Source organism: Mustela lutreola, chromosome 2, assembly GCF_030435805.1.
Source record: "Mustela lutreola isolate mMusLut2 chromosome 2, mMusLut2.pri, whole genome shotgun sequence".
Lineage (NCBI taxonomy): Eukaryota > Metazoa > Chordata > Mammalia > Carnivora > Mustelidae > Mustela > Mustela lutreola.
This window is the reverse complement of record NC_081291.1, coordinates 78,745,505-78,769,724: the sequence shown is the minus strand read 5'-3', so window position 1 is coordinate 78,769,724 and position 24,220 is coordinate 78,745,505. Positions and strand designations below refer to the sequence as shown.

The 24,220-nt window shown below is 39.1% G+C and overlaps 1 protein-coding gene across 12 annotated transcripts in view; it reads left to right on the top strand.

The window, feature by feature from the left end:
* Positions 1–24,220, top strand: part of RBMS3 (RNA binding motif single stranded interacting protein 3) — a 717,162-nt gene that overhangs the window by 142,281 nt on the left and 550,661 nt on the right. For 9 of the 12 annotated variants that reach the window (XM_059162401.1, XM_059162403.1, XM_059162413.1 and 6 more), the window contains one exon: positions 8,457–8,629. In XM_059162401.1, the coding sequence (XP_059018384.1) occupies positions 8,457–8,629 (173 nt within the window). The remainder of the gene's footprint in view (positions 1–8,456; positions 8,630–24,220) is intronic. The other 3 variants (XM_059162402.1, XM_059162412.1, XM_059162406.1) reach the window with 1 other exon arrangement.

Genomic DNA, 24,220 nt, shown 5'->3' with positions numbered 1-24,220 from the left:
TTCATTCTGTTTAGGGTAGCATACGTCACAAAGCTAGGGCAACTACCTGTTGACAATATTACTGATTGTTGGATTAGGAAACATAGAATATTACATAACCTAGAATATTACCCAAAAAACCAGGAAACAACTCAAAATGAGATTATGGGGAAAAAACTAAACTAAACTCAAAATGAGATTATGGGGAAAAAACTAAACTTAAATAATAAAATATATCAATTTATTAAATAATTAAATAATTAAACAATGTGACTCAAGTGTAATTCTTTGGCTCTTTGCAAGATCTCCTCTTTATCTCTGATCACATTTGGACTTGAGATGCTGACCATTGGCTCTCCCAGAGATCTTGTGGAGAGATCTCCACAAGAAGTTATGATGACTGGTTCTGGGTTTTCAGTCTTTTCCCAGTGATTCTAGCCCACTACAAAAGCAAGTATTTGAATTGATCTCTGAGATATAACCAGGAGAAAGAGAACAGAGGTCCCATCCCAGGATTATGGCCACTTTCGATATTTCTGGGGAATTCTAACAATTACTGTTCATAGCATAGATGACATTGTAATCTCTACCTTGGGCGCCAATCATGGCTTTTTTTCTTTTTCCTTTGGATGAGGAATTAGTCCTTATTAATATTGGGATCATGAGCTGTCGGGGTTATTTTCTAAGTGTAGACTTGAACTTTAAACGAATGCTTTAAGTTCCTCAAATTTTGAAATGTATTTTAATTTTGTTTATTTTTCCTTAAAGAGATCAAGAGTTGGCCAAATTACAAGATGGATGGGAGCAAAGGCCAGATATCATCGGCATTTGGAGGACTAAGCAATCTTTTTAAAGACCATTGGCATCATTTATGGCAGCCACTCTTCTCTAGCTTATAAATTTGTTAATGAAATTGGTTTATAGGTGTTTGAAATGAACAATAACTAGTTTACTTGTGTTTCCAAGTACCATGAATTTTAAAATGTCATTTAATATCCAAACCTCTGAATGGAATTCAATGACTTTAGATTAATCCTATTTGTAAATAGCACAGAGCAACGTGTGATTATGCAATCTGCTGAGGTTTTTAAAAACTAATATTTACTGCAAAAGTGAATCTCCTCCTAACAGAATTTTAATAAAACCTCAGTAGTGATTTGTAAATACCTCGAAACTAATTAGTCATTCAATCCACAGTGATTGTTTCATTAGTGCTCAGTTACTACTTTTTGATTCTTGAGGAAAATGACAAACCACAGTTCTAGTGACATAGTTTCCTCTCAAGAATAGTGGCTCCTTTGCTTAAAAAAAATAAACCATTGACTCTTGCAGCAACTCCTTCAAGATAAATTACTCCAACTGGGATTGTGAGAGTAGTGTTTCTTTTAAGGATCTGTGTCATGATGATGCTGATGAAAATAAGAAGATCAACAAGTATTTATTGAGTATTGACTCTGTGCCAGGCACTGTGCTAAATACTTAATATGTAATTTATATATTAAAGCCTCATGGCAGTCTTACCAGGTGAGATCATCGCAATTCCTGTTCTACTCATGACTAGAGGTTTAAGTGCCTAGTTAGTGGTAGAGCAGGATTCCCAGAGGGCAATGTGGAGGTCTTAAACAGAAGGTTACCACTATTGACAGTGGCTATTACTAAGACCCCTTGACAGAGGATGTGCAAGTGATTGCCTTTTGTGAGGAGTCTTGTCCTTTATTGCTCATTTCTGTATCTGATCTGTGGGTAGGAAAAGAGAAGTGGGGCAGATTTTCACCAAACTCTGTTCTAAAATGTGTAATTGAAACAATTGTTTTATATAGTTATATTCTATGTAACGGTCGGGCAATTGTCTAGCATAAAATTGCAAAGCTATCATATATGTGGTTCATGCGACCATGGCTCAAATCTCACATATTGCCTCGGATATTCATTTAGCTGCATTTATTTTTGCACACGTGGACAAAATTCATACGCACCCTCATCTGAGATTATTATAGGCACTCCAGGGACTGCGACAGTTCTTGCCATGTCTACTTGCTCGTGTTGTGTTCACACTAGAGGAGAGGTCTGCAGAAGTAAGGCTATGTGGAAATTACACTGTCTGGGAGAGGAATTCAATAGCTTGCAGCACTGTGATCCACCGAGCAATGGATTGCATGTGTACGTACAGGCTAAATAATGTATGATTTAAGACAGGAATGTGGTTTGTATTCATTTTTGGATAGTAAAAGACTTGGCATGTCAGTCCCATGGGAGACTTTATCCAAGGCTTTACCCTTGAGTGGATAAAAGAGTACAAATTCTATTGCACTGGAGATGAATAAAAACAAATTGGGGAGACCATCAGCAAAACAGACTGCTGTGTGATGGAGTCCAAGGCTACTCCGAAAAACCACCAGACCAACTGCTTCAGGATCCTGCCAGCAACCAGATGCTGGGAATAGAATTGACTGCAGTGTGGCATTGAGGCCCTGTGATTCCCAGCCAAGGGGAATTGCATGCAAAAAAATATTTAAAATTCTCTTTGTGAAAGAGTTATGTTTTCAATAAGAGGAAGAAGTATGTTTCAGACCTAGTCTGTTGCAGATGATATCTGGCATACCAGCATCTTAGTTCCTGAGGGTAGAGGCATGGGGAGTCGAACACCATATATACTTGGGGGTAAGAAGTTGAACTTCGGTGGGTGAAGGGGTTTTTCATTGAAGTGGGTTGTAGGCCACTGAACACTTTTACCCCTCAATGGGGCATTTGACAGTATCTGGAAACATTTTTGGAGACCACAATTTGGGGGGATGGTAGTGCCCCTGTCATCTAGTAGTAAAGGACAGGGGCGCTGTTAAATATCCTATAATACACAGGGCAGTCCCCTCCAACAAGGAATTATCTTGTCCAAAATGTCAATAGTGACAAGTTTGAGAACTCTGGTTTCAAATGAACTAGATAGTGTGTGCGTGTATTACAGCCCTGCCTTTTTTTCATCTAATAGGTTTGACACTGTATGAAAGATGATTTTTAGTGATTTGCTTTACCCTATTGATATGTGAGCAGCATTTATTTGGATATATCAAATGCTTTCTGTTAAAACACAAAAAAGGGGGAAAACAAACAAAGCTATAACTCATATTCTTCACGTCCATTTTACCTCCAAAATACGTAGGGGTTGAAAAACACAATGAACCTCCCTCCAGACCTACACACACAAATCACACATTTTGTAAGAATGTAGGAGGACCCGGTTGACTCACTTTTCACACTTGAAACATGAGGCATATTAACAAAGCACACTAAATGAATCAGCTGTTTAGGATGATCTACAAGCCAGTTCATTTTCCTGTTATCAAATAACACACCATGAATCTTGACGAATGAACCCACTTGCTTGATATTATTTGAAAAACTCATAGCATGCTTGCTTGTGATGGTCACTTCCCCTTCGAAATTAAATTTTAAACCGGACTCCATGTAAATTCCAAGAGAGGAAAGGCTCATTCACCTCCATTTTGGCTGTTTATCCTCCTCCTCCTTTGTCTCCACCTTGTACTTGGGTGCACCAGAGCCTCTGTCAGCGGCATCCTCCCAAGTTCACGGTCAGAAAGCCACGAGGTTTATTGGTGCCCATATCATTAATACGTGAAGTTCTAGAATGTGGAGGTGGGGACTGTGTGGCTTCTGGAGTCAAACTTCCTAAGTTCAAGTTGGGGCTCCAGCTCCGTGACCTTGAGAAGGTCCTCTGCCCATTTTGCACTTGCATTTTCCCATTTGTGAATGAGAAGCGTTTTATTTGCCTCATTGGGCTGTTACATAAAATGCTTAGGAAGCACACCGCAAATGCTACCTGTAATTATTAGAATCGTTATCTTCCAAAATGGATGTCAAGACATTTTATTTAATTTCCCAAAGAGGACACTGGCCCTGATCCACTGATGTGGCGGCTCCAACGTGTGGTTCAGAGGGCTTTCAGCCCCAGCCCCTGACACCTAACAGACCCTCCCAGCCATGCTGCTGTGAATAAACATCTGAGGGAAACCTGCGTCCTTGCCAAGCATGTGCAGGTAGGTTCGAGAGAGAAATCCGATCTCCCTCCTTCAATCAAATGCCATCTGAAGGCCCTCTTCTGAAAATGTGCCGTTTGGACTGGTTGTATTCAAGCTGACACTGCAAATTTGTAACAGCTCCTGGCCCTGATACAACGCAGCATTATGGTGCTGGGTAACCCCCACTGTAAGTCCTCACTGCTCCTAAATAGGATTTATAAAGTGTGACTTTGAGCAATATAGCAAAGTCGGTTTTATCTGAGGGAAAATAAATTCTTTTGGTTACTAACATTTTCGAATTTCTTCTTTAGTGCCTCAAAATGATTTAAAACCTAATCAGTGATAAAATCCCAACTCCATCTGAAGACAAAAGAATTGAGAAAAGTATCAGAGCCGCTTTTAATTAGGAAAGTGGTTGCTGTGACCCATTAACCTCTAAAGATTATTGCCTTTTTTTTTTTTTTTTTTTTTTTTTTGAGATGCTGTAGTTTGGTCATTTGTCTTTGGCACCAGAGCATACAACATTGCTTTTGGCTTTTCACAAATTAATTCATTTAGGCCTTTGCATTTGTCAGACATTATGGGAACCTTCTGCCAATGTTTTGTTGATTAAAGGATGTGTATTTGGAAAGTGGGTGGAGAGGAGGGAATTTATAATTCTTAACACCAAAGAATGATTTACAATGCAGGCTGCTACCTGAATCATTCAGTATATCATCAAAGAATAAATGAAATATTAAGGATTAGGGAGAGATGGGCACTAGGTGTTAAAATCTGTGGGTTGATTGGCTCAGTAACGCTGGAAAAGTCTACCTCTTTCTGCAGAACTTCTAGAACTCACAAACAGGAATATGACAGAGAAAATCACGTTTGATTGTGTATTCTTTTCAAAGGGCTTTTGGAATACATCATTTCTCTGCAACAGCCTGGTGGTACTATCTCTATTTATAAATCACATACCTCACTCCCATGCATACAAGTTCCCTATGGTCATCACAACTTTGATTTGCTTTTGACTGTTTTGTTAATTTATTTATTTTATCCTGGTGAATGCGTGGGGCACTTTGGAGGGCATATTTATTGTTTTAGGCACCATGCAATTTACTGAATGGTATTTCTGGCTATGGAAATGCTTACAAAGACGATGGGAGGGCGGGGAGGGGAGAAGTAAGTAAATACACATTGAACAACCTGTAAAGGATGCTTTCTTATTTGATCAGTCAGGGACTCAAAGTCTATGCTGGTCCATCAGATCTATGATACAAAGAGCTGAAGACTTTTTTTTTTTTTTTGGCTCCCTAGTAGTTTTAAAAGCTGTGCAGTGGGAAAAGCTGCTTTAAACAAAGCCTTATTTTAAAAGAACCCTGAGTACAGAATGGAATTCAAAGAATTTAGGGAGAGGGGAGGTGAAAGTGGTAACAAACAGCTTTTAAAAAGCCCTGGGAAATTTAAGAGAATAAAGCACATAATGGAAATAAAAGATAAATCCCATCTGCCCCATTGGGAGATGCGAGACAAAAAGCTGCTGTAACAAGGATTTGTTGAAGACCTACTAAGTGCAGGGCTTATTAAGAACTATAGCTTAAGTGTCATGGGGCGTCCAAGGAGTGAAATGGAATTTTTTAAAAGAATTTATTTATTTATTTGGGAGAGAGAGAGTGGGTGCACAAATGTGGGTGGTGGGGGGCTGATGGGGGAAGCAGAGGGGAAGGATAAATAGACCAGTGCTGAGCACAGAGCCACATCCCGGGCTCTACCCCAGGACCCTGAGATCATGACCTGAGCAGGAATCAAGAGTCAGATGCTTATTCGACTGAGCCACCCAGGCACCCCAAAACAGAATTTTTAGATTAAGGAGGAATAGTTTTTCACGCCAGCCAAGAAACTTCATGCAGTTTTTTGCAGATATTAAATTCCTAAAGGCAATAGATGTATTTCATTTTATTCAAACGGTGGGGACAGAAAATTCTCCTTTGTGATTTGTTGTAAAATTCCATGTTAAGAATGTTGGTAACAAAAGAGGTAATGCCTGAGAAATGGTTTAGGAGTGTTTATTTTAAAGAAGGAAGCTCTAGGATTTGCTCCTCTCATGTCTACTGTCCCCTCTCCCCATTCCTTAAAGAAACTGCCCAGGACACTCTTGACCAGTTTGCGTTTGCACGTGAGCATTCAGTCTTCTGCTCTCCCTCACTTTCCTCCCTAAGAGGAGAGCAAGAGGAAAAAGTGTTCAGAGGATAGATCTGATGGGTCTGCAAGGTGGACCAGAGCCTGGCCTACGAAGGCATGGGAATTCAGAGACAAGGAAGCTTCTAACAACCTCTCAGAGATTTTGGTAGCTGACTTTATTTTGAGATCTAAAATCAAGGAACAGATGAAGCTAATACCGAGGGTTCTAGCATGGGGCTTGATGAACGTCAGCAAAACCAAAAGAAATGGGGTTGTTGTGCTGGGTGACTGGAGTGGGGAATTGGGAGATGAGAAAACAGAGATAATGAGTTTCATTTGACATAACTGTGTCTAAGAGGCTTTGTCATAGCTGGGTGAAAATAGGGACTGGGACAAATCCGATAATTCTGGAAGGTGTAAAACAGACTATTATAGCAAGAAACAAGGCTGGCTACTGCTAAAACTTGGCCTCTTGTCACTGGGGGCTAAGTGTTGTGTTCACTCACTTATTTATTATGTACAATATAGCCTAAGTATTTATTAAGCACCTACTTGCTGTTTGATAAGTATGCACCTTCCAACCCCTGATAAAACAGCTAATGTGTCTTCAGGTTAAAACTTGGCTAAACAGGGGCACCTGGGTGGCTCAGTGGGTTAAGCCGCTGCCTTCGGCTCAGGTCATGATCTCAGGGTCCTGGGGTCGAGTCCCGCATCGGGCTCTCTGCTCAGCAGGGAGCCTGCTTCCCCTCTCTCTCTCTGTCTGCCTCTCCGTCTACTTGTGATTTCTCTCTATCAAATAAATAAAATCTTTAAAAAAAAAAAAAAACTTGGCTAAACATTTCCCCACTGGAATCTTGACAAATGTGTTCATTATGCCGTTAGGTGACATTGCAGGTTACATTGGAGAATATCTGGGATAGTTATACAGACTAATACCACTGGCCAGACAAATAAGAACTACAAATATTGCCATTATTATTATTCTTGCATTTTTATTATTGCTAGCATTTTATTGTGCATCACTAATTTCCAGGAATCATTTAGTTACAGGAGCTCATTAAGTTTTCATAGACACCTTGTGCCATACTATTGAGAGTACTATTTTTATCCTCCTCATATGAATGAGAATGTTGAGTCCCAGAGAGGCTAAGGCACCATCCAAAGGTCACAGAGTCGGTAAGAGACACAGCAGGTAGTGCAATTTTAGAACTTCTGAAGATTTGCCTATGGGACAAAGAAATAATACATAAAGAGTAATATATCTACTAATTCTGGCATGTAGAGTTCTAAAACCCTTACCCTGTATATTCTAAGTTGCTGGGGATCATTTTATCTTTTTATTTTATTATAAACTAGTTTGACAGATTAGAATGGTAGTTCTTTACTGGGGGAGATTCCCCACTCTCCCTGTCAGGGGACACCTGACAAGGTGCAGAGACATTTTTGGTTGTCACAACTGGAGAATGGGTGCTACTAGAATCTGGTGGGTAAAGGACAAGCATGCTGTTACTATCCTGCAGTGAACAATGGAAGTTGTGTGATATAATTAACACGAAGAGTCCCACAGCAAAGAATATGCCCTCCAAGTTGGCAAGGCTGCCTAGCTTGAGATTTAAAGGGAATCTTGACTGTCGTGAGAGGTCAGTGGCTCAGTATTGCAAACAAAGGGTGTTCACCATGAAGAAGCAGATTTGGGAGTGGGAAAAAGAGGTAAGATAGATTCATCCATCCATCCGTTCATTGATAGATTCACTATAGAGCGAGTTCTGTCTGTGTATCAGGAATTTTGTTGGAGAATGATGGTGAAGACAGTCATAGGAGGGAAGGGTGTCTTTCTGTGTTTTGTTTTATCGGAGAGGAGGGAACAGGGAGTAGAGACAAAGCAAAGATGTGGGCTGTTGAAGTGAACTAGGAGCAGGGCTTTGGTGCCAAGAGTGAAGGAACTATGTTCTTCTAACAGGGAGGGAGGTACCAGGCTACTTTACAGGTCTAAGGAGAATCACAGCAGACTAGCTCAGAAGCCATATGCCACTGGCAGGAGCACCTGGGAGCTTCTTTTTGTCCCATTTATGGCTAACACACGGATCCAAATGCAGGTCCAGGGTGGGAGCGGGGGAGCAAGTGATGTTCTCAGAAGTACATAGGGCGGGGATAAAAGATGTGTGTGCGTGTGTGGGTCAGAGAGGCCGAGAAACTTGTCTTGCTTTCGAGGTGTGCTGCTGGCCTGTATTTCCGCGCTGGCTCTGTTTTTCCAGTAACAGCCTTTTCTGTTTCCAGCAGTCCTATGCACCAGCTCCCCACCCCATGGCTCCTCCCAGCCCCAGCACAAACAGCAGCAGCAACAACAGCAGCAGCAACAGCAGCGGGGAACAGTTGAGTAAAACCAACCTGTACATTCGAGGCCTTCCACCAGGCACCACTGACCAGGACCTAATCAAGCTGTGCCAACCGTAAGTGCCCCTTGGCTCCCTGCGCCGTGTCCCACCCCCCACCGTCTCCTGTGCGCTCCGGCCACGAAGGACTCGGGTTTGCACTCCGTATTCCCCTGTATTGGTGCCTCAGTGAGGAAGACTCTACTAAATGGGACTTAAATTTGAGCTCTAACTCGAGCTCAAGGAGCTCTGGATTTGCATACTTTTTGTTGGGGGAGGGGAGGATCCTGAGCAGGCAAACCTGGGACAGGGGGCAGATAGGTAGGTATTGTCCCAAAAGACCATGGGCAAACATTAGTTGGGCCTTCGGACCTGACGTGGCTGGCAGAAACAGTGGTGAATCTCGTAAAGGTAGCTGCTTTTTTGGAGAAGTGTTAGCAAAGGGACTCTCAAAAATTTTGAAGTGGTAGATTTCAGGATGATGACCTCCCGTGTTGCAGAGTTTTTCTGGCCAGTTCTTGGTAAATATAAGTTCAGCCAGGACCAGGTAATTGGGGAATCATAAAACTACTACTCCGCTTTCCTTGAAAACATCACCTTCCACCTCCAGTGAAGCTCTTTCCCACCAAGGCCAAGAACCATACTCGGCAAGTTGTTTTGGATTTGCTGGGGAATGTGGTAGTGATTAAACGCCCTTTGGAAATGTTTTTGTTAATCTCTTATCTACCGACACTTAGGTTATTAACACTCTTATTTCTGTGCAAATAGAATAAACATATTTAGGTTCGCCCTGCAAATGAAATTAATAATGGATAAAGAATTAAGATTCATGGACCTGTATTTTTAGATTGTTATCTGATTATTTTTAAAGTAATATCAGTGTTACTATTTGTCACTTGAATATGCCTTAGCTGGGTATTTTTAAATTTGGGGAAACTATTACTCAATTTTTCTTCTTCTCTTTTGCAATGCTTTCATAAGAAGGTTGAGAGGATATTTATTTTGTAAATTTTCCAACCTCTAAAATACTGAAAGAGGAAAACAAAGTGGACGGTATTTATTTGTCTTTGTTCTGGATTTTAAGATTGGGAACAAATATCAAAACACCAGGAAGTGCCTGAAAAACTGAAACACAAATACCTAAATCTGTAATCACTGACAAAGTAATCAATGTCGATTACGGTGGGCAGGGGAGGGGTGCTGTTGCCACTGCCTACCTTGATTTGTGAAGGAGGTAAGGCAAAACTTGGAAAAATAAATATTTACTTAAAAAGTAGTTATTTAAACAAAAGGAATGTGCCAGGGCTAAAACATATAAATATATGTTAGGTTTTGGTCTGTGAAAGGTTGGAGTTGGACTTGAAGATAAATAACTCAACTTTTTCCTGTGGTTGTTAGAAAAACCTAAACTATTTTGAAACATAAGGACTTTTGAAAATGTGAAAGTTTGTGGACTTTATGTTAAAAGCTTCCAAAGAAGTATCTATTCATGGATGCTGATAGGAAAAAGGATAGCTATGATCTCTGACTTGTACTGGAATCTCACTTATAAAAAATATTGATGGGCTTAAGGAAGATACTTTCTCTTTGGTCTATACCACTCAGAGAGCTTGTTGAAGCACAGATTTCTGGGCCCAAGAGATACTGAGTCACCAGGCCTGGGGTAGAGACCAAGGATATGCATTTCTGACATATCCATACATTTCTTGACATATCCTCGTATCATTGCTGCTGGTTTTCAAGAAGGAATACTCTCCCTTCAATAATATGGAGACTACTGACTATTTCTAACACATAACACTTACGAAATTAGTTTATAGAGATAGTTGAGGTAGACTCCTGTGTTTTAAAACCCACTCAGCTACTGTGTGAATTTGAGGCAAATCATTTAATTTACTCTCTTTGAGCCTCAGTTTCCTTTTCTAAAAGAGTGTGTTGACCTTGATTATTTCTAGGTCTCCTTGTACTACCAATGGTGCTTTGAGCTGCCTTTGACTGGTACATTAGGATCAATTGTTCAATACTCAGGAATTCCCTGTGTGGTGTGTTCCAGACCCAGCAGCTTGAAATCAGCCATGGTGGGAGTATTTCTATCACAGGAGCCAGCAAGCTCTAGAAATAAGGGCATTTTAAATTTTATCTTGTGTTTTTGGAGAGCTGGTTTCTGAGCACACCACTGATGTAGCATTATACTCTAGATTTCTGTGTCCGTGTCCACTTTTGATAGGATGTTGCCAGAAGTCTACAGATGGAAATGTCACCTAAAAACCTGTATTGGTGTTTTTAACTCACGAAAGAGATTTAGTGATACAGAGACGTTATTTTGAAGAAAGACGTTCTGTTGATGTTCCTTATGTGCATCTGAGAAATTTAGAGAATGCTGAGAGCACAGAGGGTACTGGTTATTTGTTCATATTAGTTTTTGCTGGCTAATAAGATCAGTCCCATTGGTATTGTTATTATAAAGATGTTTGTGGGTTCTCCAGTTACTGAAGTGGTCTGGATCTGGGGTTTATTGCTCAGATTATGTTTCGTAGAGAATTTTGGAGAACTGATGTGATCAAGCCACATAATGCATTGGGGATAGCTGTGTCCTAAGAGATCCGGTTTGGGTCCTGGCTCTGCCATCAACTGGGTGTGTGGCTTTAGACCAATGACTTGTTTTCACCCTAACTTTGGTTTCCCCATGTATGAAATAATGCGTTTAAACTTGATAATCCTTTAAGCTTCCTTTACCCCAAAGCTCTAATATTTCATTGAGGCCTTCATTATTTTGTGGTGAAACCTGCTTTTGGATGCTTTTTTATCTTTCTTCAACCCCCTTTTCCAGTGTTGGCAGGGCCATAGCCCGAGTTGGTTCAGCTATATCGGTAAGACCTGATGTATGGGGTTGCCTGTAGTAAGAGACTGATGCACGTTGTGGTAAGAGACAAATGCACGTCACTTGTAAAATCACGTTCCTCTCTTGTAGAGTTGGTCTCTTGCATTGGTCATTAGTATTTTACATTAGTAGTATTCTAAAGATTCAGATCATTTTATGTTCCTATTACTCAACCAACACTGTAGAATCATCTTACCTACAAACATAATATTAGTGGATTTAATGACCTTACCACCACGATTGATTTTTCACGTTTATTTCAATGAAATTATAAGTATTTTAGAGTTAGTATTTCCTTTTATTATAGGAAATGCAGTATTTGCTAATATCGATAGTAATAAAATAATAGAAAAAAACAGAGATGTACCAAAAATAAGCATAGATATATCGAATTATCTGGTATTAGAGTGCAGTAATCCACATAAATACTAATGAACAATAGGAAAATGATATTAAAACAAAGAAATTATATTACTTCTCAATGTATAATCTGAGAGCAGATTCTTTTTAAGGGATTCCATTCACATTCATCATCAAAGCTTCTATGTTCAGGGGTGCCTGGGTAGCTCAGTGGGTTAAGCCATGGCCTTCAGCTCAGGTCATGGTCTCAGGGTCCCAGGATCGAGCCCCATATTGGGCTCTCTGCTCAGCAGGGATCCTGCTTCCTTCTCTCCCTCTGCCTGCCTCTCTGCCTGCTTGTGATCTCTCTCTGTCAAATAAGCAAATAAAATCTTAAAAAAAAAAAAAAGCTTCTAAGTTCAGATCACCAGTAAAATCAAAGAAAAGAAGACAAACTGAAAAATGATTTCACTCTATAGGAAACCTCTCTGGTTATGTGTTTGAATGGGTACATCACATTGGGTGTCTTATAGGAGATACTTTGGTTAAACACTTTGTAATCATCTTTATCTTGAGAAAGCTCAAAGAACTTCATTCTGTTATCAATCAAGAAATATTTACAGACCACCTTTGCTGCATGCCAGATACAGTGCTGATGATTTATTGGTGAATAAATTTAGGCAAAGCTCTTGCTTTAACAGAGTTTATATTTTACTAGGAAAAATAGACATCAATGAAGTAATCTTATAATTTGATATAAAATTGCAACTAGTGGTGACTGGGTGACTCATTTGGTCAAACATCTGACTCTTGATTTTGGTTCAGGCCATGATCTCAGATTTGTGGGGTAGAGCCCTGCATTGATCGATCCAGTTCCATGCTCAGCGAGGAGTCTGCTTCTCTCCTTCCCTGTCTTCCTCTCCTTTGGCCCCTCCCCCTATCTAAACAAAACAAAACAAAAACAAAAACAAAAACAATACAGCTATAAATTTAAAAAAAAAAGAGAGAGAGAGGAGCTTGGAACCAAGAGTGTTTATCATATGGGATCTGTCCTAATTAGGGCAATGAGCAAAGGAATCTCCGAGAAAGTGACAATCGAGGTAAGATCAAAAGAAAGAATAGGTTTTACTACATGGAGAAGGAAAGTAAGAGCATTCCAGGGAGAAAGAGCCTCATGTGTGTAAAACCAAGGGCTGGAGGGAGCATGGCAAGAACAAGGGGCTGGAAGAAAGCCAGTGTGGGTATAGCAGAGATGGAGAGATAGACTATGGGGCAAAATGAGCTGGAAATATGGGATAAGGCGATTTCTTTGTAGATCATGTTGGGAAATGTGTTTTATATTAAGAGCAATGGAGGAAAACATTGGCTTGTCATAAACAGGAAGGTGAACTAGTCAGATTTTTGTTTCCAAAAATTCCAACTGCAGAGTGGAAAGAAGGCATCCTGTGAGACCAGGGGACAATCAGGGTAGGAATAGTTGAAAAGCAAGTGGGAAGAATAATTTAGTCAGAGAAGAAGGTGTGAGGATTAATAATTGTGGTGGTAGAATAATTATGTGTGGTGAAAGATACCAATTTTTATATATGCATTTATTTTTCCATCAAAAAACAAAGACTTGAGAGACAATCTAATGAACTGGAAAGAAACTGTGAAGTAGTATGGAAGACCCAAATCGGTGATTTTTAATTAATTTCTCTCTCTTTTTTTTTAACCTACTCATGAATGGGTCATCAATATACTATTAATCATTTAAGGACTGCAATATTAAGAGCACTAAAGGCAAATGTAAAGAAAATAAAAAACTCCTATTAATTATACAGTTCTATTCGTGGGATGAGTTTTCTGTTGGAGACCATGGGTGGAATGCTTGGATTTATATACTCTTCAGTTTATCTCAAGAGGAGGAGGTAGAAGTGGGGGAAAGATAGATTTGACTTGAGGAGGGGTGGTGCATTGCAACTTATGGCCCAAATAAAATTTGGGTGGTGTAATCATTTTTTACATACAAAACTTTATTTCTTCTCTCAAAAAAAATTGGTAGCTTCTCCGATATGATTATAAACATGCCCATAAAACACATTGAAATTGCTCTTAAAAAACCCCCACCTATTGAAGATAATAGAATTAAAAATGAAAAACGAAAATCATGTTGTATTTATATTTTCTACATCTACAATCTCTTTTATCCAACCAACCTCAAGACTTTCAACTAATTTTAACTAATACATTGCTCTGGAAAGCTCTGGTCGTAAATTGCCCCACTTCTACATGATTAACTAATCTGGCATTGATGACAACTCTGTACAGGTACAGACTGAGTTGTTCTTCTGTCAGAAAATGAGCATGTGGTTACCGCTAAGGCCACCTGAAGCAGAATGAAGGGAAAGGAGGGAAACTCTTGGCTAGGTGCACACATATTTTCAATCATCACCGGAAGACCAGGAAGTCTGCTATCCTGCCCTCCTCCATTTTTCTCTGTAAACGTTCTCTCTGCTAAGCTATGGCACCCTAGCTTTGCTCCCTTTAAAATGAAGCTGTAAATGTCACTTCAGCCTTTAACAAGAGAGGAGAAATGCCCCGAATGAAAAGCCAGAACAAAGTAGGGGTCTTTGAGCTCCCGAGCTGAGGGTCTGCCCAAGCTAATCTCCCCAACTTTCACCCAACCCTGTTGGATGTCTCCTGACGGTGTGTCCGGAACACTGAATAGTTAGAATAGACTCAAGTGTCATCCGCGCTCCGAGTGCAGAGTCCATTATACATGGTGTCAGACAGTTTTGACAAATGCACCGACACAATCAAACCTTTTATCAATTTAAAAGTAACCTTGTCACAGTAATCTGTCAAACTGTTCAGATACAACTAAAGGAAAACAAGTCATCATGCACTCCAGAGTAACGGAGTAAATAAGAAAAATGTGACTGGAAATTTTTTTTTTAGTTCTTTTCTACTGTGTCAATGTAGATTTAAAAGTTCCCTCTAATAAGACCCAAGGAAATTTATTAGTAGCTTGCTCCTGAAAGTTGGACTCAAATTACAGGGCTGCTTTTGAGGGATCATAAATCTGTATGGAGGCAGGTGTGAATAGGAAGTGAATCTGAGGACCTTTGAGCACTCCTTTGTGCAATTTAAATGAGAGAGTGCCTTTACGGTCCAAACTAGATGTCTGAATTCATTGAGTCAGCATAGACCTGACACTTGATTACATGTATTAATTCCAATGTGTGTATAATTATATTTGCCAACTTTGAATTATAAACCAGACACAGTATTCGGTTTGTAATTAGTTAATGATTATCATTAATAATGAATCGTTGTGGGGCACCTGGGTGGCTCAGTGGGTTAAGCCGCTGCCTTCGGCTCAGGTCATGATCTCGAGTTCCTGGGATCGAGTCCCACATCGGGCTCTCTGCTCAGCGGGGAGCCTGCTTCCTCCTATCTCTCTCTCTGCCTGCCTCTCTGCCTACTTGTGATCTCTCCCTGTCAAATAAATAAATAAAATCTTAAAAAAAAAATAATAATGAATCGTTGTGTTTATATATATAAGCCACGTTTATTGTGGATTACATAACATGTATTGTAAGTTTTTATGTTACTTCATTTAATGCTCAAAATGGCCTTATGGGAACATGGGGACGGCTCAGTTGGTTAAGCATCCGACTCTTGGTTTTGGATCAGGTCATGGTCTCGTGGGTCATGAGGCTGAGCCCCATGTCTGCCATGGCACTTGCTTGAGATTTTCTCCTTCTCCCTCCCCCCGCCTCACACTCATGAACTTGCTAGCACCCATGCAAGCACTCTCTTTTTCTCTCTCAAATTAATAAATGAATAATTTTAACAATAGCCTTATGAAGTGGGAACAATAATTGCTGAGTTTAATAGTTGAATAAACTTAGAGGCTTAGAAAGGTTAGGAGCCTTGTTTGCCCAAGCTTACACAGACACCAGCATTCAAACCTAGCTCTGACTTCAAAGCTCTTATTTGTAACCACTAAAACATTCATTTAATGAGAATGAGGATGGCATAAGTCACACGAGTTCTCACATCCTTGGATGCCCATGAGAATCCCTTGAGAAAACTAAAAAAAAAAAAAAAAAAAATTAGTATCTGGATCTCACCCCCAGGGATTCTGATTTAACACATGTGGGGTCAGCTTAGATATTAAGACTTTTAAAAGTCGGCCCATGTAACTCTAATATGTAACAAAGTTTGGGAAGCCCTGGAGTGAATCATGCTCATGCTAATAGAAAAATATATTCTAATCATGTGTTTTAACTTCCTTACTCTGACTGGCAGAGAATCTAGAAACCTCTTAGGAGCTACCAACTTGTTTTCAGTTAACCAGAAGACTTAAAAATAAATTTTAGTAAGATAATTTTGGGATGAATTGGATTTTCCAGTTAAAAAATGGGATTTTTAGATTTATGCATGGAAAATCAATCCCTGAAACAGGGCTCTAAAAGCACTTTAAAGAATGTCCTTGGAAGGATCTTGCTTTCTTTCTTCACACAATTTTCATTAAGTCAAACATTTCCTTAACACTCCATTTTTAAAAACATTTGCATTTAATTAATGATTGAGCAAGGAAGTCCTCCTATTTTGACTCATGTAATAACAAGCTTCTATATGTTTACATTTTTCTTGCTGACTATAGTCTAGTGTACCTATCTAGTGAATCATAAAAAAATTAATCCTCCAACATTTGGGGGGCATCCTGGAAATTATTGTTCTACTGATTCATTGAGTATTCTTTCATTATTATTATTATTATTATTTTATTTTGGACAAAGAAGATTCTGTTGAATGCACATGATTTTTCCAAAATCTATTTATTTAAATTGCGGATATCTAATACTTCTTCCTAGAAACAGAGAAGGGAAAAATAAAAATGAAACCATTGAGAGCACCAGTTAAGATAGGTTACTGTGTTAGTAGTCACACAAAAAAGCTGGGGATGGGGAAGGATGTGATTAACTCTCTGTGAATGTGCCAGCTAAAGGCCTGGAGCTCCAAGAGAAGTAGAATTCCAGGCAGGTATCTTGCTGAGTTCCTGAAATTGTGAGGGACTTGAGATTCAAAGGCAGGACTCTTCACAAGCTCAGATGGTATCTTGGTTTTCAGTTTGTCCATTAATATTCTAATTGTCAAATGTGGCTGACTTTTTTAGTCCTTATCTTATTTGATCTCTGTGTTACTTAACCCTGCTTACCTCTTTTTTATTCCTGAAATGTTCTTCCTGGGCTCTCATAGTATTCTTTCTTGGGTTTCCTCTTACCTTTTGGAGATTCTTCTTTCCAACTTCTCTTCATCGGTCTTCCTCTAGAATATTTTGTGTTTTCCAGAGTTTGGACCTCCTCTCTTCCTGCTTCACCAAAGCCTACTTAATAACCTCAGTGACTCTGGTGATTATTAAATCTGCATCTCCAGCTCATGGAGTCTTCTCTTAGTTCTAGACCCTATCTCATTATTCCTGAAAGGTTCCAAATTTGTAACCCAAAAGTTATCAAACTCATTGCCCAAAAAAGGATTATTCTTAGAGTCGTTCCTTCTTCCGTGTTCTCTTTCTCTGTGAATGGCACCACCCATCCACCCAGTCATCCAGATTAAATAAAAAAAACAAAAAACAACAACAGAAAAAAAACCTTAGAGTCATTCCTTTCCCCAACCAAGAAGTAGTTGCCAAAGTACATAGATTCCAATTGCTTGGTATTTATGACATCTAACACCGCTTGTGCTTTACTATTGCCATTGTTTATTTACTCGTTTATTCAAAGGTATTTATTGAATGTCATCGATGTGCCAAGCACTGCAGATACCTTAAGGATTGGTTAAGTCTTGGCATAGAGATTACATTCCCATGGAGAGACATAATATATCAATAAATAAAGAGAGAAAACACCAGAAAAGAAGGTTAAAATACCATGAAAAGAGACATAATATATCAATAAATAAAGAGAGAAAACACCAGAAAAGAAGGTTAAAATACCATGAAAAGGGGGTTCTAAGTAATGACTGGCAAGTTATTATAGACTGGATGACCTCTTTGAGATGAGCTCTCAACTTCAAGAAGGAGACAGGCATATGATATTCAGAAGGAAGGGCATTACAGGGAGATGTAAGCTTGTACCAGTGTCCAATGGTGGAAATGAGCTTGGTGTATTCAAGGAACATAAAGGTCAGAATAGCAAAAGAACAGTGAGTAAGGGGAGGTAGGGGTAGTAAGAGATGAAGCAAAAATAAAAAGTGCAACAGGCCAAATCAGTAAGGTTTTATGAGCCAGAGTAAAGAGGTGGAATTTTATCCTAACCTATTCATTTATTTATAGAAGTTATTCTGGTTAGTCTATAAAGAACGGATTTTAGGGACACATGAGAGAAGAGGAGAGCAAATGATCAAGGAGGTCATTGTGGAGGTCCAAGCAGGAGATGGTGATGGCTTGGAGTAAGATCATAGTGGTGGAAGAGATAAGATGTGATGGATTTGGGATATATTTTGGAGATGGTTTTGATGGAATTTACTAATGATAGAAGTTACTAATATGGCAGGATTATCGAGGAAAGAGAAATTAGGAATAATTCCTAAGAATTCCTCAATTTTTGGCTTTACCATCTAAAATAAGTATAAAGTCATTTCATCAAGTGGGGGGGATTGTGGAGAGAACAATTTTGGGTGGATAGACATCAAGAGTTCTCTTCAGTCTTGTTATTTTTGAGATCTATTGGACATCAAAAATGAGATATCAGTTGGCAGTTTGATATATGACTAGTTTTCAAAGCAGAGGTTAGAGTAAAAAAAATATAGACTGGCAGTCATAAGCATTATAAGTGGCATTAAAACAGATACCAATGTCAACAATATAGTGCCTAATATGTGCTGAACATTATTCTAAGTAAGTTACATGTAAATACTTCATATTACACGTGTTAACTCAGTTATACTTCATGGGCAACCCCCCGTTTTATTGGTGAAAAACCAATGACATGAAGAACTTAGTGAGTTTCCCAGTGTTACACAGGTGGTAGTTGGCAAGTCAAAGGTTTAAATTAAGGAGTTTGGTTTAATAGTTCCTCACTTAAACATGATTCATACACAAGGTGTGTACACAGCAAGAGAAGCGGTCTCTCAACTCAACGTTCTGAGATTCTAAAAAGGACAGAAGCCAACTAAAGAGTTTATAAAGGAACAAGCAATGAGACTGAGGAAAACTAGGAAAGCAGGTGAGTGTGGGGGAAGAAAGATTCTCAACAAGGCAGAATGATCAAGGATCTCGATGACATACTACTGAGAAGTTAAAAATTGTATCAATAGACAAGTGACATTAGGTTTGGCAATATCAAGGTCATTGGCAAGCTTGACCAGGGTGGTCTTTGTGGGGTAGTGAAAGCTGAAGTCTGTTTGGTGGGCCTTTCTGCAGGGTCATTATCTGACAATCCTTCCAAGTAAAAATGCCTGTCTCTCCTTTGTGCCCAAACCATACCTAAATAGCCTATCTTTCCTAACACTGTCTTTCACTGATCTTCTGGTTTATTCTCTCTGTCTCTCTGTCTCTAATTCTCTTTCTCACTCCTCCTTCCCATTTTCCTTAACTACAAGCTTTTGAGGACAGCACATTCATCTTGCTCATTTTTGTACCCTGAGTCCTAGCACAGTTCTAGGTATTTAAGTGGAAATGATAAATATTTAGTAACAGACAAAATCCCAAATCCATCAGTAATGTAAAAATGACTACGTTGGATTTACATCATGAAACTTGTTCCAGGCTAGATATTAAGTTCATGGTCGGAGACATAGGAAGCAGGGGTTCCCTCAGACCCTGCATACCAGATTGTTCCACCAGAGTGAAAGAAGAAAGTTTTCGAATTACAAGCTCTTTTATTGTCTGGATCCCAAAGAGAGTTTTGGAGGGGTGCCTCGGGATAGCTTGAGTCCCATGCATTTCAGGAACCAAATAAGGATCAATACTTTGCTTACTCACTCAGTAGTGCTGCTGAGGCAGGAAATAACCATTTATTCTTGCCTCAGGTACAAGGTTTCAGCTGTCAAACAGATCACAGTGTGCCACTAACTGCTAATTCCACACCTAATGCAAAGTAATCTGGGCTCACTGAATGTGGAAATTTTCTTTTTTTAAAAATTTTTATTTAGTTGACACAGAGAGAGAGCCAGTGAGAGAGGGAACACAAGCAGGGTGAGCAGGAGAGAGAGAAGCAGACTTCCTACTGAGCAGGAAGCCAGATGTGATGCTCCATCCCAGGACCCTGGGGATTATGACCTAAGCCGAAGGCAGGCGCTTTAACAGCTGAGCCACCCAAGTGCCTCTGGAAATTTTTTTTTTTTAGCTCTGGAGTTTTTCTTCAGGTTTCTCTTTGCAACCAATGACTTTTGGGGACACAAAATTGGAGACTCTTGAAAAAAGACAGAAAGTATATCTGTGTATTTGTCACATTTTAAAAATGGCAGCTTGCTATCTGAAAATTGGCAAGAGTATGATCTATATATGTAATTTAAAATCATAATTTAACCATATGATTGCAAACAAGTAATTGTTACAATTTATTCTTAGAAAGAAAATTAGAAAAAACCTTTTAGCTCTACTTTTTATCCATTATAGTCATCATATCTCTAACACTTTGGTGTCTCTTGATGAGTGAATATCTTACACAATAAACATGCCCCTAAAATTGTTTTAGTTTTTCAATGAACATTTTTGAGAAGTAACACAAAATACATTATTTTTAAGTGTAGGATTTGATGGGTTTTAACAAATATATGTACCTATGTACTAACCAAGACAATCAAGATGTAAAATATTTTCATCACCCCCAAGCTTTTTAAAAATACAATCATATGCTATGGAATCCATGATTTGAAATCACCTTACTTAAGAAGGAAAGGAGACAGCATTGTACCATGGGAGTAACAGAGAATTTTGAGTCATTTGTGGATTCTAGTTAATCTCTTACTGGTTGTGAAAATGTGATCAAGTCACTTGGCCCATCTGAGCCTATGAGTGACTGATACATATTGAACCCCTAATAAATGCTAGTTATTTACTTATACAATGGTAAAAATCCTTATTGTCATTCACATTTACATGGATAAAGACTGAGTTTGTATAAGGACTAAATTAAGTGGCGCTCACCCGTAATTTTAAGGAGTATATATTCAAACAAAACACATATTTTAGTTTTTATATTATTCCTGTCTTATTTGTCTTTATGTAGCAATGAGTCCTTGTATTATCTTACAATATTTTGTATTATCATTGCTATTCGTTGTTTAATGATGCATTTATCCTATACAAATTCACAACATCAGGATAAATATACTCCATTTAGGCTCTATCTAAAAGAGGAAAATTAAAATATAGTGCAAAACAAATTTTAAAACCCTTGCAGGTTTAGTGCATAAATATGGCCTAATGATATGCTTTAAAAAAATAAAATGGAAGTTTTCAAATAAAATTGATGCCAAGCATTTTAGTTCTTGAATATAATAAAGTTATTTTAAACACATATGACCATCTTGATCAATGTGTTTATATTAATGGCATTCTGATATCACTTAGACTTTATTGTGAATCAACAAGTTGAATTTGGTTTAGGTTAAATCAGTTCTTATCAACTAAATCTTATAAAATATATATTTAAAAAGTATTTCCCCAGTGTTTCCATTAAATGAATTTTAGATGTTCCTTTTTATTTACCAGCAACCTCTATTTATCTAAATAGCTACACTAAATTTTAAATCAGGGAGACAGATGCTTCAATAATATCAATTACTGAAACATTCTTTTCATAAATATTTTTTCATGTCAAACTTGTTATAGGTTGTATTCTTTCTCAGAAAATAGAGCAAACCTGTTATTTTGTTTCTCTGTATAAGTAGCCTTGTTCTCTTTATATCATGAGGACCACTCAGGATTCAACTCTCAAATCTGTCTTTTTTTTAGAAAAAAAAAATGCTTACTTATTTATTTGAGAGAGAGAGAGAGAGAGAGCAGAAGCAGCTGCAGGCAGGGAGAGAAGCTGCTCCCCACTGAGCAAGGAGCCCGATGCGGGGCTCGATCCCAAGACACTGGGATCATGACCTGAGCCAAAGATAGATGCTTAACCGACTGAGCCACCAGGGTGTCCCTTGAACCTGTCATTGATCAGGTATGTGTCTTTAGACAAGTTACACTATTCCTCTGTTCCTCTGTTTCTCTTTCTGTAAAATGGATGTAACAGTCATAACCTCCCTTTTAGGGTTACTAAGGAAACCGAGTGAGCTAATACCCAGAAAGCATTAAAATAAAGCCTGGTATGGAATAAGCCCCCAGTGAGTACTATGCATGTGAGAACTTTCCCCAATATAAACTGAAGTTAACTTGCTCCCAATGTAGGCAGTCTTTGCGAAGCTGGTGGTCATTTTGTTCCATCGATTTCTAGCTCTGTACTGAAATTTTGTATATCAAACATCCTATCCCAAGTGGTATTGTTGTTGTTGTTTCCCCCTAGTTCTGGTGTTCTTGTGATTCCTTACTTCTAGACTTGATCTATGTAAACACAATTGTCTTCATCACCCAGGACCTGGACCTTCACTGTTGGTACTTGCTGTCCTCTATACAAGAGTTTTCAAAGGCATGGAGCCTGACATTGATTCCGTACCTAGAAAATTGAGCCTTGCTGATTCTTGCACAGGAATCTTGGGAAAGCAACCAAGTTTTAGATAAAGAGCTGACCTGTTTCACTGATTCATGCTTCGGCGTTACAGAGCAAGCCAGAGGCATAATCTGTCGATGGTCTGCATGTCTCAACACAGAACTGTGCCACAGTCACACAGTGAACTCTGTGATCGCTACAATTACCTGCGTGCTTTCCTGGATAAAGTGTCCTTATGATACCCTCATGACCACAAGCCAGACAGAGACCATAAGCAGTTCAAGTAAGAACTAGAAATGAGGTTATCAGAGAATAGTAACAGACTTTCTCACTTTCAAAATTTAAAAGGGGAGTCATCTTGCACTAATAATGAATGACACCTCTGAGAGAGGGAAAGGAGACCTATTTCCTGGGAATGCTTTCATGTCAGGATCCTTTTGTCTGAGGAGAAAGTGATTTGCTCTGGGCCTTTACATAAATAGTGAGATCTTGGTTCTCTGCGTCTGTCCATGACTCTGTTTTCTCTAACTCTAAAGGAAAAGGGTGATATTTATTAGGGTACAACTTCATGCTAATTCCTTGGAAGATGAGTGCATTCACATCCACAGCCTATTTGGATACCAGTGAAAAGAGCGACAATGACAGTGAGAGTAGACATTTTCGTGAGTGTTCTATACCAGATACTGTTACAAGCACTTGTCTGGTAGAGTGACCAGCTGTTTGTGGCTTGTCCAGGACTTTCCCAGTTTCAGCACGGAAGTCCCACATCCTGGAAACCCTCAGTTCCAAGCCAACAGAATGCTCTGTATAGGTATTTCATTTAGTGGAATTAAATGGAAGCGGCCCTTCCATTTCCAATGAGCTACTATTATTCTCTTCTGTCCCCAAAACAACTAAAGCACAAAGAGATAAGATCATTGGGAGCTATGTGTAACTACCGACATATCCTACAAATGGCTGAATGGGAACTCAGATTCAGGCAGTAGAGCCTAGTCTCACCCTCTTTACTTGGTTCACTATTGGAATAAACACACGTGTTATAGAACCGGACCCCCCCCCTTCTTTTTTTTTTTTAAATCAAAACTTGGCCTAGAACTTGGGTACATCAATCCCTATGGATGTAGAGGGCAGGGAGAAATTTACTTCCATGCCATTCCTTGGTGACACCGAACGAGATTACAGACAGGAAATGCCTCTCTGTGGGCTTGAAGGAATGACTTCTTGAGGAACTACACAAAAATCAATTAATGACTTGGAAAGTTCTACAAAAACCACATACCTATAAAGTTGAGTGAGTTTAACACTTTGCCTCATAGCTGCTTCAATGATGTTGAGTGTCTGTTTTGGACACAAATGCCTCAGCAACATGTGTTTTGTTTGTGTGAATGACTTTTCTCCCTTTTTAAAGAAAGCATGAAAAACTCTACAGACAAATCATGATAAAATGCATGAAAGTATATAATTGAGTTTTATTTATTTATTTATTTTTTAAAAGATTATTTATTTATTTATTATTTGACAGAGAGAGAGATCACAAGTAGGCAGAGAGGCAGGCAGAGAGAGAGGAGGAAGCAGGCTCCCTGCTGAGCATAGAGCCCAATGCAGGACTCGACCCCAGGACCCTGAGATCATGACCTGAGCCGAAGGCAGCGGCTTAACCCACTGAGCCACCCAGGCGCCCTATAATTGGGTTTTAAATGGATGTCACTATTTCCTGATTATCAGTGTGACATAAATGTCCCTTGATACAGTTTTATCCCTCCCATCACTCACTGTCTGTGTAAATGCCAACTGTACCAAGTAGAATCA